This window comes from Arvicanthis niloticus, unplaced genomic scaffold (assembly GCF_011762505.2).
Source record: "Arvicanthis niloticus isolate mArvNil1 unplaced genomic scaffold, mArvNil1.pat.X pat_scaffold_284_arrow_ctg1, whole genome shotgun sequence".
In the NCBI taxonomy this organism is placed as follows: Eukaryota; Metazoa; Chordata; class Mammalia; order Rodentia; family Muridae; genus Arvicanthis; species Arvicanthis niloticus.
In genome coordinates this window covers 42,683-62,033 of record NW_023045945.1, presented here as the reverse complement: position 1 = coordinate 62,033, position 19,351 = coordinate 42,683, and the positions used below count along the sequence as shown (strand labels likewise).

General features: G+C 41.1%; 1 protein-coding gene across 1 annotated transcript; it reads left to right on the top strand.

The window, feature by feature from the left end:
• The first annotated feature begins 6,171 nt into the window (after positions 1–6,171).
• On the top strand, positions 6,172–18,600 carry LOC117701863 (C-type lectin domain family 4 member A-like). Its single transcript, XM_034493277.2, has 6 exons — positions 6,172–6,542; positions 8,829–8,942; positions 11,910–12,011; positions 15,082–15,233; positions 16,104–16,219; positions 17,816–18,600. The coding sequence occupies exons 1-6, from the start codon at positions 6,437–6,439 to the stop codon at positions 17,961–17,963; spliced, it is 738 nt and encodes a 245-aa protein (XP_034349168.1). The 5' UTR covers positions 6,172–6,436; the 3' UTR covers positions 17,964–18,600.
• The last annotated feature ends 751 nt before the right edge of the window (positions 18,601–19,351 follow it).

The following is a 19,351-nucleotide window of genomic DNA, read 5'->3' as shown; positions in this document are numbered from 1 at the left end:
GGAGACCTGGCAGAAGGGGGCATTCTCTTGAAGACATCGGGGAGGAGAAATGGGATGAGGAACTATGAGAGGGTGGACAGGAAGGGAGACAATGACTGGACTGTAAAAGAATAAAAGTAATTAGAAAAAAAGCCTGTATTCTACTAAATTGGAAAATCTAAACAAAATGGATGATTTTTCTTGATAGATATCACTTATGAAGGTTAACTCAAGATCAAGTAAACAACTTAAATAGTCCTATAACCTTTAAGGAAATAGAAGCAGTCATTAAAAGTCTTCCAACCTCCCCCAGCCCCAAAAAACCAAGGGCAAGATGGTTTTTAGCACAGAATTCTTACCAGACTTTCAAAGAAAAGCTAATACTCAAACTAAATAAAACAAAATAAAAACAGAAGAAACATTGTCAAACTCATTCTATAAGGTCACAGTCACCCTGATATCTGAACCACACAGACTCTACAACAACAAGAAGGAGAATTTCAGACCAATTTCCCTTTTGAACATTGTTGCAAAAATACTCAATAAAATATTTGCAAACAGAACCCGAGAACACACCAGAAACATTATTTACCATGATCAAGTAGGCTTCATCCCAGAGATGCAGGGATGGTTCAATATATGAAAATTTATTAATATTATCCACCATATAAACAAACTGAAGGAAGAAAAACCACATAATCATCTCATTGGATGCTGAAAAAGCCTTTGAAAAAAAACCAACATCCCTTCATGTTAAACGTCTTGGAGAGATCAGGGATACAAGGTGCATACCTAAACAAAACAAAGGTAATACAGCAGGCCAATACTGAACATCAAATTAAGTGGAGGAAAACTTAAAGCAAAATCAGAAACAAGACAAAGCTGCCCATTCTTTCTGTATCTATTCAATATAGTACTTGAAATTCTAGCTGGAGTAATAAGACAACTAAAGGAGATCAAGGGGATACAAATTGGAAAAAAAAAAGTCAAATTATTGCTATTCACAGATGATATGGTAGTATACATAAGTAACCCCCAAAATGATACCAGGAAATTTTTACAACTGATAAACACTTTCTGCAAAGTGGCTGGATAAAAAAAATCAATTCAAATAATCAGTACTATTTATTTAATTATTGTTTTTTGAAGAATATATATCTACTGTCACTATCTTCAGATACACCAGAAGAGGGCATCGGATCCCATTACAGACACCATGTGGTTGCTGGGAATTGAACTTAGGACCTCTGAAACAGCTGTCAGTGCTCTTAACCACTGGGCCATCTCTCCAGCCTGAACTGGTGGCACTCCTGACCAATTCACAAAGGCCCCGCTCCCTGACCCTTGGAAGGACGCCCCCCCCCCCCCGGGGGTCTTTAAACCTATGTGCCAGAACATGACAGCTAGGTACCTGGACAGGGGCAGAACGGACATGAGGTCAGTGGCAGGGCAGGGTGTATGACAAAAAACTTCGTTTCTGAAGAAGGAAACTGAAGGAAATCTCAGAAGATGGAAAGATCTCCCATGCTCATGTATTGATAGGATTAACATAGTAAAAATAGACATCTTACCAAATACAATCTATAGATTCAACACAATTCCCATCAAAATTCCCACACAATTCTTTACAAACCTTGAAAGAGCAATTGTCAACTTCATATGGGGAAAAAAAAACTAAACCCAGAATAGCTAAAAAATCTTGTACAACAAAAAAACTCTTGGAGGTATCACTATTCCTCATTTCAAGCTGTACCATAGAGCAACAATAATAAAAATAGCATTGGATTGGCATAAAGACAGATAGGTTGGTCAATGGAATTGAATTTAGAATCCAGAAATAAATCCACACATGTACAGATGCTTGATTTTTGACAATGAAGCCAAAATCATACAATGGATAACAAAAAGCATCTTGAAAAAATGGTGCAGGTCTAACTGGGTGTCTGCATGTAGAAAAATGCAAATAGATCTATATCTATTACCCTGCACAAAATGCAAATTCCAAGTGGATCAAAGGCCTCAACACAAAACCAGATACACTATATCTAATAAAAGAGAAAGTGGGGAATAGCTTTGAATGCACTGATACAGGAGACAACTTTCTAAACAGGACACCAACAGCTCAGACACTGAGATCAACACTTAATAAATGAGACCTCATGAAACTGAAAAGCTTCTGTAAGGCAGAGGACAGCACTGATAGGGCAAAATGGCAGCCTACAGAGTGGGAAAAGATCTTCATCAACTTTACACCCAACAGAGGATTAATATCCAAAATATCTTTAAAAAATCTCAAGAAATTAAACACCAGCAACCGAAATAACCCAATTAAAAATGCAGTACAGAGCAAAACAGAGAATTCTCAGTAGGAATCTCTAATGGCCAAGAAGCACTTAAAGAAATCTTCAAGTCTTTAGTCATCAATATGACTCTGAGATTTTATTTTATACCCGTCAGAACTCGAGAGCTCAAGTGGTAGCACATGCTGGCAAGGATGTGGAGCAAGGGGGGTACTTCTCCATTACTTGTGGGAATGCAAACTTGTATAACCACTTTGTAAATCAATCTGGTGATTTCTCAGAAAACTGGGAATAGTTCTACCTCAAGGCCCTGCTATATGACTCCTGGACATATACCCAAAGGATGCTCTACCGTACCACAAGGACATTTGCTCAACTTTGCTTGTAACCATTTTATTTATAATAACCAAAAACTGGAGACAATCTAGATGTTCCTTAACCCAAGAATGGATAAAGAAAATGTATATTTACACAATGGAATACTACTCAGGTATTAAAACAAGGACATCATGAAATTTCCAAGAAAACAGATGAAGCTAGAAAATATCATCTTGAGTGAGGTAACCTAGACCCAGAAAGACACACATGGCATATACTCACTTGTAAGTGGATATTAGCTGTAAAATACAGGATAGCTATGCTACAATCCACAGACCCAAAGAAGCTAAGTGTAGGAAGCCGCTGTTAACGGTGGTATAATCTACCATCCCAAGATGGCGCTGACCTTGTGTCTTCTCCAGAAGTAAACAATTATCTGCGCAGCTGCTAAGGCAGAAAGACTGCCAAGTCACTGGCCAATCCCGAGGCGTAATATTGGGTGGTGAGCGAACAGCCAATCAGAAGTGAATATGTCACTCTAGGGTGTATTTAAGCTAGGCCGCTTCCGGCTTCTTCCGTCTTTCCCCTTTACCGTGACAAGAAGTAAATCCTCGTTTGCAGTATACCCGATTATTGCCTCCTGTCCTTATTCGAGGGCGAAAAGGGAATTGGGAGGCGCGCAGAACAGCTAAGTAACAAGGAATGCCCAAGAGAGAATACTTGAATCTCACTGAGAAGGAGAAATAAAATAGACATGTGGGGTAATGGAGAGGGAACTGGAAGGGGGGTGGTTAGGGAGAAAATAAAGATGCAGATCGAGTGTGTGTAGAGTGGGGCTGGATGAGAGAACAAAAATATGTGGGGAGCATCTCTGGGACCAGCTGAAGACTTGGGATGGTAGAGGCTCCTGGGAGTTTATGGGGGTGGCCCTAGCTTAGACTCCTAGCAGTGGGGCATATGGCACCTGAAGTGCTCACCTCCTGTAGCCAGTGGAGGAAGGAAGACACCAGCACAGCTACAAAACCATCAACCCCAAATTTGTCCTGCCTACAGTATGTGCAGTGATAAAGATGGAACAGAGATTGAGGGAATGACTATACAATTACTGGCCTAACTTGAGACCCATCCCATGGGAGAGAGCCAACCCCTGACACTATTAATGATACTCTGCTATGCTTGTAGACAGGAGCCTAGCATAACTGTCTTCTGAGATACTTCATCCAAAAACAGATAGAAACAGATGCAGAGACTCACAGTTAATAACCAGGGCTCAGGAAGTCTTGTGGAAGAGTTGGGGGAAGGACTGAGGGAGCTGGAGGGTCAAGGACACTACAAGAAGACCTACAGAATAAATTAACCTGGGCCCATGGGGGCTTGCAGAGACTGAACCACCAACCAAAAGCATGCAGGCGCTGGACCTAGGGCCTCTACATATATGTAGTAGATGTACAGCTTGGTCTTCATGTGGATCCCCTAACAATTGGAGTGGGGGCTGTCTCTGACCCTATTGTCTGGCTTTGGATTTCTTCCCCCTAGCTGGGCTGTCTCCTCTGGCTTCAGTGGTAGAGGATGTCATTAGTCCTGATGCAACTTGATGTGCTGGGGGTTGGGAGTAGGGTAGGGGTTGGTATGGGGGGCATCCTCTTCTAGGAGAAGGGAAGGGGGAATTAGGGGTGTGAAGGTAGGATTTGAAGGAGAGGAGGTAGGGGGCGCATTCAGGATGTAAAGTGAGTAAATAAATTACTTAAGGAAAAAAAATTATTGACTGAATGTACCAATTCCTTTGCTGTGTCTTCTAGCACTTATCCTTATGGTGTTCCATTTTAACTACAGAGTCTTTCTGTTGAGCTTTTCACTTACTGAAGTTTTCATTCCCAGCATCACCTCACTGTGTTTTTCCTTCAGTATTTCTTTCTCCTTATCGAATTACAGGTTCATGTCCTGTACTGACTTCCTTGTTTCCTTCAGATGTCTGTATCTTGGAATTCATCTGGGAGTTTGTGCTCACTTTGACTTATTTGAACATATTCATTATCATTCTTTTGAATTGTTTGAATTCACTTTTGAACTCTTTTGAAACATTCTTACGTTTCTTTTAAGTCACCCCCATTAGGGACAATTGCTGCCTTTGCTTCGTTCCACAACTGTAAAGACTTTATGAATGTCAGCAGCATGTTAGAACATGGCGTTGGGAAGAGTATGACTCTGTGTCCCGACATCAGTGTCACTCATATTTGACTCCAGAATAAACTGTCACTCACTTCCCTTGTGGTGAGAGCTGTGATTTTGGGTTGATGGTTTTGGGCACTTGAATGTGGGATCCCAGGATGGTTCTTTTTCGCTGGAGAAATTCCACATATTAGCACTAGGTACGGCCGTAGGCCCCTTGTGCCTAACCATCCATCACTGCCTTCTTGGGTGGACGCTGATAAGTTCCTCCCGGGGCTGGGCCTCCCTTGGTTTGGTGGATGGCCCATTGGTTTATTCTGAGGTAGTTATTGGATATCTTTAAAAATATTTCACAGCTCTCGGTTTAAATTACCTAGTGTTTGTTTCTGATCCTTTAGATGTTCTAAGAATGCTGCTGATTTCCTAGCATTTGGCCTTTTCCTCCTGCCACTCCTCAGGTATCTAATTCTGAGATTTTTCTGTGGCTTCTCTTGTCTATTACATCTTTGCCACATTGCTAAAGGAGGGCCTGTTTCCTCCAGCCCCACAGCGTCTCCACACTGTGGTATGTTGTGTGTTCCAGGCACGTGCACATGTATGTGTGTGTGTGTGTGTACCTGCACTTCACAGCCAAGCTTGAGGAAGCGTATCCTCCTCCTGTTCCTGAGTTGTTAAGAACTGTGTGGACTCCACAGGGAAGACACGTAAGGTTTAATCTCCCAGTGCCATGAGCCCCTCACGTTCTTGAGAAGATGCAGAACAAACTTGAGACACTAGGGAGAATTGATCTCAGCCTCTGTGTGGGGTGCATGTACCAGGGGCATTGTGTGTGTGTGTGTGTGTGTGTGTGTGTGTGTGTGGCCAGGGAAACTCTCAAAAGCAGCACATAGCGTGAGTGAAGACGGTAGATGACAGCTAGGCACAGTCTGCCAGTCTCCAGAGTCTGCTGGAGAATAATCTGGAGAAAGCAGAAGAACCGCCAGAAGAGGTGGGTACTTGACACAGCAGAAGAGAGAGTCCATTTTTTTTTTTTTTTTTTTTTAGGAGCTCCTTACTCTCAAGATGAAGGAACACAGGTTGCAGACTTTGGGAGCCCAAGAGACTTAGGAAATCTGCCCTGTCTTACAGTGGTGCACATTCTATAGAGCCAAAAAGGTGCTGAGGTCAAGGAGCCTCTTAGAAAGTAATGTCAGAACTTGGCTGTTCGGCTAAAGGGAATGGAGCGATGTCTACGTATAAGCAGCTATAGCTCATGCTGGCTGTAGAAATCACGTTTGCGTGTGGAAGTGCCCAAACTCTGCTGCGGAGGGCTGAGAGCATGGGTTTCAGGGCAGATTTCTCAAATGCCTGCTTCCTCTTTTTCCTTTCCTTCCTATTTCTTTCTCTTCCCTGTTCAGGCCACTTTTCACAGTGTTTGCATATCCATGCCGAACGCGTTTGAAGCTTGTGATTCTTTTTTTCTGGTTGTGGGTATTGGATCTCTGTGGCCCAGAGAGTTTCACCCTGTGGTTTTAAATTTCCATGCTGTACTCTCAGAGGTGCTTGCCCGTTTAGTGCCTCTGCACCTTCTCCTTGATGCTGGATAATTTCTTACCATGTTTATTTCTTGTTTATATAAAATATATTAAGACTGACACAGGTTCCCTGAAGAAAGTAGGTCTCTTCTCAATATGGCATTACCAAACATTTATACTGATGTGAACTTCAAAAATCAACCTGTTTCCTCAGGCATCATCTCAGACTCTTCTTCATGTGCCATCTCAGACTCATCTTCAGGTAAATCTCCCCGCACCCCCAGAACAATACATCCTCATTTTCTGGTGGTCTAAGCTAATGGTGGGGCTAACGAAGGTGTTTATGAACAAGGCCTGGGGGAGGTTGGTACTGTCTGTCTAAGAGGCTGTGGTGTGGGACAGGAGACAATCTAGCAGGTTGAATTGTCTGTAAAGTAACTTTGAAGGGCTTGTTGCCTTGTACCGGGCGAAAAAATGAGTTCAGGATACTGTCCTTAGAGAAAGTCTGAGTTCTACTGCATATTTTTGACTATGTAAAACGATGTTACCTGTGAAAATAATGTTATTTATTACTTGGGTTTCTGTTTATTTAACAACATGTCATAACTTTAAGATACTAGTTTGTATTTGGGGGATAGTTTTATCTTGAAGGGGAGTTTGAGTGTCTCTTTCTCCATCCATACTGGGGATAGGAAGCAGGCCCTTGTACTTGCTGAATGCAAGCTCTGTTACTAGAGTTACAAGGGTCTATACTATTTCTGAGAGAATTTTATTTAAAAATTTTTTTTTTAGCTAGCTTGTAAACCAATCATTTGATTCATTGTGGCATTTTATACAGACATCATTATCCCTCGTGTACATCCCTAACCCTACCCCATCCTCCCTCCTAGCTCTCTTGATCACCCCTTTCCTTTTAGAAATAGTCCTCCCTTCTGCTTTTATGACACATATCTATTTCTCCACACCCACACCCACACACATGCATACACCCCCACACAAACACGGATACACATGCATACACACACATACAAACACACACAAATGCTCACACACATGCATACACACATGCACATACATACATGAATACATACATACACTGGCATATACACACAGGAATACACACAGGAATACATACATACAAACACACACACACACACACACAAATACACACATACGCACACATCTAAATTCACCAAGTGTGAAAGCACCTGCGGCATTTTGCCTCTCCCTCCCACTACCCTCTTGTTCTTTCTCCCTCTCTTCAATGCCTCTTCCCCCCTCAGCTCCGGTCAACCCAGAAAAGTTTCTAATCAAGAGACAGCTAAAAAGATAACCTTAGACCATATCCTAAACATGAGAAGTATGCTTATCCAGACTTAGCTATTATTGCAAGCTTCATGGTAATACTGAAGGCAGTTCGGGAGACTGTTTCTATATATAACAAAGTACTATGTAGTCAGAGTAAAGAATAAATACTAAAGAAGAAAATATGGTGATAGAAAAATGTCCATGAAAATAACAGAGCAGAAATAAGTGACTGTGATATGTCAGTCATATGGGGAAATATGCTCACATGTATATACACCTTAAAACTCCATAAAGGGACACACACACACACACACACACTCACACATGTCTCTCAAATACCGATATTAATGAGTTATTATCAGTGATAGAAAGTTGTGCTTTCATGTCTATCCAATGGAGATCATTGTTTCTCTCATATTGGGTTTTTTCTTTTAAATTTTATATTTTTACTCATTCGCTTCACATCCCGCTTACTGCCCACCTCCCAGTCACCTCTTCCCACAGTCCTTTCCTCTCCTTCTTTTCTGAGTGGGTGAGAGTCCCCCAGGGTATTTCCCCCACCCCCACCTTGGCACTTCAAGTCTCTATGAGGATAGGTTCTTCCTCTCCCACTGAGGTCAGACAAGGCAGCCCAGCTAGTAGAACATATCCCACATACAAGCAGCAGCTTTTGGAACAGCCCCTGCTCCAGTTGTTCAGGACCCACAGGAAGACCAAACTGCACATCTGCTACCTATAAGCAGGGAGGCCCAGACTGTGTATGTTCTTTTGTTGGTGGTTCAGACTCTGAAAGTCCTAGGTGTCCAGGTTAGTTGACTCTGCTGGTCTTCCTGTGGAGTTCTTATCTCCTTTGGGGCCCACAATCCTTCCTCCTATTCTTCTACAAGAGGCCCTAAACTCCATCCACTCTTTGGCTAAAATATCCAAATAATTAAAAAACATTCTCTCAGAAATAGTATAGACCCGTGTAACTTTAGTAACAGAGCTTGCATTCAGCATGTGTGAGGTTCTGCTTTCTGTCTCCAGTATGGGTGGAGAAAGAGGCTCTCAAAGACCCCTTCAGGATAAAATTATCCCCAAAATACAAACTAATTTCCTAAAGTTTCAATATATTGTCAAATAAATAGAAAAATAATTACAGTACAAGAGTCTGTATTATTAATATAATATGGTAGAAAAGGGAGAAGACGAGGAACTGTATAATTCATTACTGATTTAATTAGTTTATTTTTCCCTTTAGCTCTCCCAAAGAAGACCACCATTCACACAAGTAATCCTGGCTTTCCCACACTGCTTCTTGCTTTTTTGATATTTTTCCTGCTGTTGGCAATCTTATTCTCTGTTGCTCTGATTGGTAAGTATGCCAATGGAATAAGTAAGCACTGTCTGTCTCTCACAAAGGGAGACATATCCATTAGAAACATATAATTATTAGTGTGGGAAGTTTAAATTAATTGCAGAATGACTTTTCTGTAAAAGTCATTCATTCTCACTAGAGAAGCATGTGCATGTTTGTTGGAGTCACAAAGTGACAGACTGGGACCTCTACATTGGAATCCAGTACCGAGGATGAAGCTGTGTCTCCTTGGCAGCATTTAGAAGCCAGCCCCATTGGACACACAGACACTCATCTTTTGGAATAGTTCGGGGATGAGAAGACATGGACCAAGCTATTCCTGGGACAGTGTTCTAGTGGAACTCCTTCTAATTATTTTGTTCCTGCTCCAGACTATGTGAGATCTAAGCCAATTTAACAAATAGAGGACTTCTATATAAGGTTAGCTTTCAGAATTTATTAGAAAATTTAAAGACAAGGCTGGGCATAGTGGCACATGCCTTTAATTTAATCCCAGCACTCAGGAGTCAGAAACAGGTAGACCTCTATAGTTTCAGGCCATCCAGGGCTACATGGTGGCAACTTGTCAAAAAATAAGCATATTTTTGTGCATTTTATCTTTCCCTTCAATAATTAGTAATATCCATCTACGGTGTGCTGGGCAGTGTGTTAGAGGGTCTAGAGAGAACAATAGCCCAGTTCTTAAAGCATTTAGAGAGTGGTCAAGTGAATCGACACCTACAAAATTGTATAGGAAGTGTTGCACAGGCAGGGTGTGAGCACAGGAGGCTGAGGTAGGGTTGGAGGAGGTGATATCTAGGCCTGTGTGGGCCAGCGATGGGCCAGAAGTATGAGATGGCCAAGGGTGAACTAGCTTGTTTGGGATACACAGTGCCAAGTGAAGAAGCAATGAGGTCATAGGTGGTAGAATAGGGAAAGTGCTGTGTCAGCATTAAAAAAAAAATCTAGGCTGGCATGGTGTTGCATGCTGATAATCTTAGCACTTGGGAAACTGAGGCAGGAGGTTTGCAAATTCTAGGGCATCTTGGGCTACATAGTATGTTCAAGGCCAGCCTGGCTATGTTGTAAGACCTTGTTTTCAAAACAAAAAAAGGGTTTGCATTTTTCCACTAGATATTTCTTCCATGTACCTTTTGCTTCTTAACAAGTAGCTCTAAAGTTCTATAGATTTGCCATTTGTTTCATGCTTCTGTGGCTTGGCAGATTATATTGATATCAGCTAGGAGGCTCCTGAAGCCCTTGGAGCTCAGCCATCCTCATGCATGTGGCCAGGCATGCAACATAGCTTCCAAGGAAGAGACTGTCACCTGGGACTACAGGAGCAATATGACCACAGTTCTCTCATTCATCAGGATAGTCCATCTTTGTTCACTGAACATCTTGGAGCATGAGACGGAGAGTGAGAGTCAGTCATGCCTCTCAAAGTCTCAACTTGGAAGTAGCCAGAGTTGCTTTTGAATGAGTGAATGGCCAGATAAAGCATGGATGTAGTAATATTAAAAATTGTTAGCATTTTATAGTGTGTCACAGTCAGGAGAAGCCACTGACGAACTTTAGGCAGGGAATTGAAACAGTCAAATTAGACCCACAGAAGTGCATTGTCAGACTGGTGTCTAAGTGGAATAGAGAAAACTAGAGGTCAAGAGAAAAGCTAGAAAGTGAATCCAACACCCGGCAGAGACTGACCCAAGGTCTGTGAAGGATGGTAAAGGAGATAGAGCCTGGGAGGAAGAGGCTTGGTGAACATTAAGATCTGGGATGAAGGAAGCTGAGAAGTGAAGCCATTCCAACACCCAGACTTGGCAAACTTAGCTGTGATGAAGGCATTCACACAGGTGGACAAAACAGGGTGAGGATAGCAGATACAGATTTGGGTTTTGAGCGTGTTGAGTTTATCTTCATCTGTCATGTTCAGTGAGCATGTACTTATCTGCATGTCAGGAGGGAAGATCTGTGGGTTTCCAGTCCTCCACATTCAGGCAGCAGGCGAGACCATGGGAATATGCCCATCACTTGGAAAGAGGGTTTAGTATGAGAAGGAAGGATAGTGACTGGGCAGTGGGGAGTGTTGCACCTCTAGAGGGGTGGATGAAAGACAATAAGAAGTGATGGCAAGAAAAGCGAGGCCAAACAGCAGTGTCCTGTGAGCTGAGAAGGAAGAAACTGTGGTCAAGTCCAAGAGCAAGGCAGACAATAAGTGCCCTGGATATTGATAGTCTATTTCAGTGACTTTTTTTTTTTTTTTAATCATTGTACCATTTTGTAGCTCAGACTGGATTTGAACTTGATACACAGTTTAAGCTTGCCTGGAGTTGGCAATCCTCCTGTCTCCACCTCCGCAGTTTTTGGAGTATAGGTAGGCACCATCGTGTCAGGATGGTTTTAGTGAAATAGAAGCAAAAGCCAGGATGTGGTGGGTCAAGGAGCACATAGGACACAATGGGGAAAGAGAAAAGACCCCAATTTGAAAGATATAAATCAGTTAGTCAAAGAAAAACAGAACAAACAGAACAGAACAGAACATGTTCATTACAAATCATAGACATGTGTATTTCCTTCTTTTTTATTTTAAAATATATTTCTATTAGTTGTTTGAGGATTTCATACAATGTATTCTGATTGTATTCACCCACATTCTTTCCCCTAATTCCTCCAAGATCACCCCCAGTTTCCTATCTGCACAATTTGTGTCTGTGAGTTAGTTTTAAGTTGGGATTAACATGACAGTCTTGGTTCACTGATTGAGAGCTGGGTGTGAGGGCTCATGCCTCCTAGTTCTCTGGATGAGGAGGCAGGAACTTGGGTGAGACTAGTCTGGGGTGCATAGCTAGACACTGCCTCAAAGAAACAAGTAACATTAAAAAAAAAAGGTGGGTTGGGTGGGGGCGGGGGAGAAGAAATGAGTAAACAGTAAAATTATAACGCTACCAGGAAAATGAGTATCTTTTATTTTTTTCCCTCCAGTTTTGTTTCAGATGTATTCTGATCTCCTTGAAGAAAAAAATAGTCTAAACCAACTGAATCATGCAAAATTGCATTGTATAAAAAACCACTCATCTGTGGAAGGTAAAACTTAATGTGTTTGGAGTTCATTTGTCAAACGTCAAGTGTAAGCCTTTCCAGGACAGCGTGCTAACAAGTGGATTGTTAGCCATTAGACCTAGCAATGCAATATTTGGCAATTCTTATGCAAATGAGATTTGTCTTTTCCACCCATTACTGTACTTAATCAGTGGTACCTACATGCACCCGAAGACATTTATTTTGTGTTGTGATTCCATGCTTGTGTGTTTTCCACCTTTGTGCTTTAGGACCACACCTTGTTGGTCCTTCTGGCCCTTCCACGTTTCACTTTCAACAATCTGTTTCCTTCCTTCTGGGATTTAAAAAGGCTCCTAAACTCAGGATGCACAGACTCAGTCCTTAGCCTTCTCTCAGCCATTGCCCTGTGTAGCCCTGCATCCTCTTATTTATTGAAGGATTGTGTCCTACAGGTTTTGACACATTGTATTTTCATTTTTGTTCAGTTCAATTTTATTTTGAGATAGAGTCTCGTGCTGCCCAGGCTGGTCTCGAATGTATTATGTAGCTGAAGATGTCATTAAACTTTGCATCCTCCTGCCTCCACCTCCCCAGTCCTGGGATTGCAAGTGTTCACGATCACATTTGGTTTTATTAGTGCCGTGCACGGAACCCAGGGCTTCTTGCTCATTAGGTGAATGCCCTGACTGAGCTACATCCCCAGCCCAGTTAAATATGTTGTAAAAATACACCTTGATGTTTGATATATAGATTATTTAGAAGTGTACTCATGAGTTCTAAGATTTTTTTCTTGTTCTATCTCATTTACTGACTTGTGAATTATCTTCAGTGCCCTTTTACACGCTTCCTGTTTTTCTGAGTGGTTTTCTCTGCCTCGGAAGAATGTCTCATTTCTCTTTTTCCATGTGTCAGTTTACACTTCTCATATCTTGGTCCTGTGTTATCTGCTATGTATACATTTGGGATCATGATATGAGGCTTCTTTTATTTGTGTATTTCATTTTTGTTAAGTTTTTTTTTTTCACTATTTTGTTTGACAATTCATTGATTTGTCTGTCTCCTCCATTCTGCCGTCAGTGCCATCTATTGTAAATGGAAAAGGTTATTGCATTTTTAAATACAGATTTTTAAAACATTTATTTATGTATTTACATCCCATACGCTGCCCCCCTCCAAGTCCCACTCCCAGGGTTCCTCCTGCCAACCCCACTTTTCCTCCGAGAGGGTGGCTCCAGTCCCCCAGGACCCCCCCCACCCTGCTAGATCAAGTCTTTGCAGAATTAGGTGCATCCTTTGCATTTTTCAAGTAAAAAAAAAAGCATTTGATTTTGATTCTTATTGATGTCTGCATCTTTTCTGGCTTTTAGTTTTTTCCAAGATGGCTGTATCTTCTCATTAAAGCATTTAAAGTTATTTCTTTTATTTTTTGAGATTATAATATAATTACATAATTTCCTTCTTCCCTTCCTCCAAACCCTCCCATATACCCCTCCATGATCTTTCAAATTTATGGCCTTTTTTTTTTTTTTTTTTTAAATTTTGTTGTTACATATGTAATAGTTACATGTATATTATCTATCTGTCTATCTATTTATCTATCTATCTATCATATATAGATGAGGCTCTCCTTGAAGTACAACCTGTCATTATGTATAATGTTAAGGGTATGCTTGTTTTCAGGGTTGACCATTTGTTATTAGAGAACCAGTGGGTATATTCTTCCCCGAGGAAGACTGTTTCTCCCATTCTTAGTATTCCTTAGTTGCCTATAGTTCTTTGTGTGGGTTGAGACCTTGTAGACTCCCTGCCTCACACCCCATCCATGTTAGCTCGTCTATTGTCGTCCTTGTTTTCAGCTCATGCTTAGGCAGTCATGCTGGGGAGACTTTACAAGTGTAGCTTCTGTTTCTAGGAGACACAATCTCATAGCAAACTCCCTGTTCCTCTCAGCCTTTCACTCTGTCCACCCTCTCTTGTTGAAAGGATCCCTGAGCCTTAGGTGCTGGAGTTGTTTTGTAGATGTATCCTCTGTGAATGGGCTCCACAACTCTGCGTTTTGATTGGTTGTGGTTTTCAGTAATGATCTGCTTGTGTTGCATAGAGAAGTCTTCTTGATGAGGGGTGAGGACACTTATCTGTGGGTATAAGGATAAACATTTAGAGTATAGTTAGGGATTATGCTGGTTTAATAAGGTGGTAGTTGTAGGTTCTTCTCCAAGATCTATGACTTCACTAGCCCTGGATAGTTAGATAGATTTCTAGTTCCAGGCATGATTTCCCTCTTGTTGAATGGAGCTTAAGTCCAATTAGAAAGGTGTTGGTTACCACCAAGGTATTCATGCCACGACTGCACCCCATAGGTTATCATGCTCACTGAAGCTCTTTTATCATGGGTGCTTTAAAGCTTGTTCAGAAAATTCTAACATTATTGTTATCTTTCTGCTTTAATAATATTCTTTTATATTTTTATGCATATATAATGTTCTTTGATCAAAGTCTCCCATTCTCTTCTTTTAATCCTCTGTGCGTTCCCACCAAGATCCTTCTTTGTTCCAAATCCTCTTCTTACTTCTTCCTCTTACTCTCCTGTCTTTCTTTCTGGGAGCCACACCAGCATGGTGGGGTGGGGTGGGATAGTTAATTACTTGATAAAGGCAGTGTATCAGTGGCTACACCACTGAAGAACGTGACTTCCTCATTCTGCAACCTTTAACTGCTGAGCTCTAGAAAGGGTAGGTGATGGGCTCCGTCTTGAGTGGTTCACCACCATTATGAGTTTCTAATGTACAGTAGTCATGTCATGTCCAGAAATCAACACTCCTTTCCATCCTCTGGCCCTTACATTCTTTCCACTCCCTCTTTCATGAGGTTACCAGAGTCTTGGAGGGGAGTTTACAGTGGAGGGGTGTTTTACCTTGCTTCTTGCTATATATTATTCTTTTGTTTTGTTTTGAATTTGACATCCTTCTGGTTCTTGACATGATGAGTTACTTTCTTCTGAGCCCTCAGTATTTTTTTTTTTTTTTGTATGTGTGTGTTCTGCCTTATTTAAATACTGTGCTTTGTACTTACATTTCCCTTCCTTCCAATAAAGACAAAATCTGGAGCTGTTGTCCAAAGAACTGGAAGCCATTTGGTTCCCGCTGCTACTTCACTTCCAGTGACTCTGCATCTTGGAATAAGAGTGAGGAGAAATGCTCCCTCAGGGGTGCTCATCTGTTGGTGATCCGCAGCCAGGAAGAGCAGGTGCATCCTGGGAGAGAGTGGGGTCTGGGCCTGCCGTACTGTCTGCTTGTTTCTATTAAAAGGGAGTTTTGTTGACATGGGTGTTGATGCTGTAGCAGAAGGCTTTCCATCAGAAAAGGCTTTCCAACTCATAGTAAGGAAAGGAAGTAAGGCTTAGCTAGTAATTCTTTAGGATTGAGGATAGAGATTGCTTTTATATGTAATGCGAGTGGGGTTCCTCGAGTGACAAATTTTACATACTGTTCCTTTCTTCTTATATTTGTGTAATCATAAAGAACTCAGATGAAATGTTATCCTGTACTTGTAAAAATATACATGCACATTTTTAATATAGATTTAAAGACCATGTTTAAAAACACTGACATACTGGCAACTCTGATTTGCTCATTCTGTGTTGTAAATCTGTATCAATGACCATGCTATCCCTACACATTCCTATACCTGAATGAATAATTAAAGAAGAAAGTATTTTATTGTTAAATATACAGATGTATATAATATTTGATCAAGTCCTCCACACTCCTTTCCCTTCCAACTTGTCTCCTGTCCCCCAACCTCTATTCTATTAATTATTAAGAACACAATGTGTTCTTAAAAATTATTTTAAATCCATTGAGTACACTCAATGTTGCCAGTGTGTACATGAATGTAGGGCCATCTTTGGGAACATGGATGGCCTATCAGGAGGCTGCATCCTTGAAGTTGACTGTCCCTTTCCCAGTAGACATCAATTTCCAATAGCCCAACAAGCAAGCAAGCAAGCAAGCAAGCAAGCAAGCAAGCAAGCAAGCAAGCAAGCAAGCAAGCAGACAAACTCACTAACCAACCTACACAACCCAGGCTGATTTCTCTTTCTTTTTTTCCTTTTAGGATTTCATCACCAACACTCTGAACCCTCATGCTGCTTATTATCTGGGGCTGTCAGATCCAGAAGGCCATGGACAATGGCAGTGGGTTGATCAGACGCCATACGATCAAAATGCCACGTAAGTCTAGAGCTGAGGAGTCCTGAGCCCTGTGTCATGCAGAGAATTTAATGTGTTGGATTATAGGACTGAACTAGCATGTTTTAGTTGCTTTGTACTAGGCTCAGTAATTTTATTATTGTTTTATGTATGTATGTATGTATGTATGTATGTATGTATGTATGTTTGTATGTATGTATGTATGTATATATGCATGCATGTATGTATGCATGCATGTATCTTTTTTTTTTTTTTTTTTTTTGAGATAAGGTTTCTCTGTGTAGCCCTGGCTGCCCTAGATCTCACTCTGTAGACCAGGCTGGCCTCAAACTCAGAGATCGTCCTGCCTCTGCCTCCCAAGAGCTGGGATCAAAGGTGTGTGCCACCATGGCCTGGCTTGTTAATGTATTTAATCACATATTATGAGGGACATTACCATTTCCTCTTTTAGAGATGAGGACATTGAATTTGAAAAATCTCAGTAATTGATTCAGAGTATCCTACCATGGCCCTCAGATCTAGGTAAATTTTTTCTGTGCCCTTTCACTGTTTATATCTTGATAAAAAATTCATGCTACAATCATAATTGATTATTAAAAGGCGATATTTCTCAAAAGCAAAGCATCCCTAGATAGGCTTATTTATTTTTAATATATAAATTTTTAAAACTTACTTTTTAGTGTATTATCATCATCTTGGTCTTTCTATCTATAGAGTGAAATATATGGCGATGGTAACTGTGGTCCCAAATCTTAGGATAAGGTACTGAGAATATCAGAAATTTAATTACTTGCTCAAGGTATAATAAATAGGAGATATGTATATTTTAATTAGTCCCTTAGGTTCTAAGTCATTCCACTTAAAAGAGCACAGAGACTGAGACAGCATGTACAGGGCCTGCACAAGCTCACGCTAGACAAAATCTCAGCACAGAGAAGGGGAAGTGGGCACAAAGTCAAACCCTAACCAACAAGTTATTCCCAATTGATAGCTTCTGAAGAAGGAAAATCATTTTTCTCCAATGGAGTGTTACTGGGTATATCAACCACACTCCAGGGCAGGCCCCATGTTCAGGAGTAGTTGCCAAAAAAGACCCTATGTTTTTGGGTTTTTTGTTTGTATATATATATATATTTTTTTTTTTTTAAAAGAGAGAAAGAATGTGAAGTTGGGTGAGTAGTAGGTTTGAGGAGGATCCAGAAGAAGTTGGAGACAGGAAAGATTATGATCAAAATATATTGTATTATGTTTTCAAATAATAAATAAAAATGTTATTTAAAAAAAAGGATCAAACAATTGGCTCATGGTACCAGTGTGAAATATTTTCATTTGATAAGAAAGCCTTAGACAGGATGTAAGGAGGATCAAATAAAGGTGAGCCTTTGAGATGCTTGCTGGTGAATATCTAATCCAGTAAGGTGTGATAATTGTCTGCTGTGGCCTCAGCTGTCAAGGGAAACGCCAGAGATTCAAGTAGAGGAGAAACTTCGTGAGCAGTGGAGGAGTGACTTGGGCACACGTGACCTTGATTTCCACAAGTCCACTCCCAGCTTTCAGCCCGCTAGTGCCTTTTCAAAGCATCACTGAGAGAGTTACCCTTATCTTTTTCTCTTTCAGATCCTGGCACTCAGACGAACCCAGTGGCAACACAGAATTGTGTGTTGTGCTAAGTTACCATCGAAACGTTAAAGGATGGGGCTGGAGTGTCGCCCCTTGTGACGGTAATCATAGGTTGGTTTGTGAGATGATGCGACTCTACCTATGAATGAAGCCTTCTCAACAGACACACGATGTGATTGGAGTGGAAGTTGTGATTATAGAGACAACTAGGAAGTTCTTCATTCAGTCCTCTTAGGGATCTAACAGGGACTTGCTTCTCTCTCTCTCTCTCTCTCTCTCTCTCTCTCTCTCTCTCTCTCTCTCTGTCTTTGGAGACAGGGTCCCACTATGTATCTCTGGCTGTCCTAGAACTCACTATGCAAATGAGCCTGGCCTCAAACTCACAGAAATCATCTTGCTTTTGTTTCTGGAGTGCTGGAATTAAAGGTGTGCACCACTACCACCCAGCTTCTTAGTAAATTCTCTATGTGTAAGAAATGTCTGCAGAATTTTAGGTAGGTAGGTAACTGATCCTTCTATTTATGAGAGCACCAGCTCGCTTTTGCACATATTCATTCATTTCCTCATTCATAAAGCAAGCCTTTTCTCCATGCCAGACACTATGCTAGAGACCCCTTAGTGCACACAGAAAGCACATGTGTCTCTCTCCTAACATCTGTCTGGCTGCAGAGGCTTTAGTCACTGGTTGGATGATGTGCTTCTGCCCTCCGTCCGCTGTTGGTCTTTCCTCTTCGGCTTTGTTGATGTAGAATGGACAAATAAACATTTGGATACTTAAGGTACCCGATGTGGTGATGTGATGTGTGTATATACTAGGAAATGATTACAGGTTACTTAACACAGTTACTGAAGACGGTGGCCATTTATCTGTGTTTGTGTAGTAAGAGCTCTTAAGGTCTTCCTAAAAAAATTCATATACACACTACAATATCATCGACTGTTGTCACCAGGATCAGTGCACATTTGGATCCCCAGAACTTATCTTTGATCTGAAATTTTCAGTTTACTATTAAAACCCTATTATTTCTCCCGATACCCAGCTCCTTGAAATTGCTATTATATTTCTTCCCGAGAAATTTACTTGTAAAGATTCCACACATATTTTGTCCACACATGCCCATCACCATGTATCCTCCAGAGTTGCCGAAACTGAGTCTCTCACTAGCCACTTATTTCTTGACCATAACCAAATTCAAGTTATTTTTATGCAAGTTTTGGTTTCGAGTGTTGTCAGATTTACAAGTTCACTTTCCAGAGAATTTACACAATAATTCCGGGGTGGGGAGAGGACTTTAAAAACAGTTTTTTTTTCTTCAAGACAGGGTTTCTCTGTGTAGTCCTAGCTGTCCTGGAACTGGTTCTGTAAATCAGGCTGGCCTCAGATTCAGAGATCTGCCTCCTGAGTCCCGGGTTTAAAGATGTGTGGAACACACCACCCCACACTGCCCTGGTATTCAGTGCTGGACTGCTTCCTGCTTCTTTGTATTTTATGGACACATTTCACTTCCTCTTTAAATTTCCCCAGAGCACCTT

Coding starts and splice junctions, on each gene's coding strand:
- LOC117701863 (XM_034493277.2), top strand. CDS start 6,437: ATGGCATTACCAAACATTTATACTGATGTGAACTTCAAAAATCAACCT. Junction 6,543..8,828: donor CATCTCAGACTCATCTTCAG/GTAAATCTCCCC, acceptor TTTTCCCTTTAG/CTCTCCCAAAGAAGACCACC. Junction 12,012..15,081: donor AAACCACTCATCTGTGGAAG/GTAAAACTTAAT, acceptor CTTCCAATAAAG/ACAAAATCTGGAGCTGTTGT.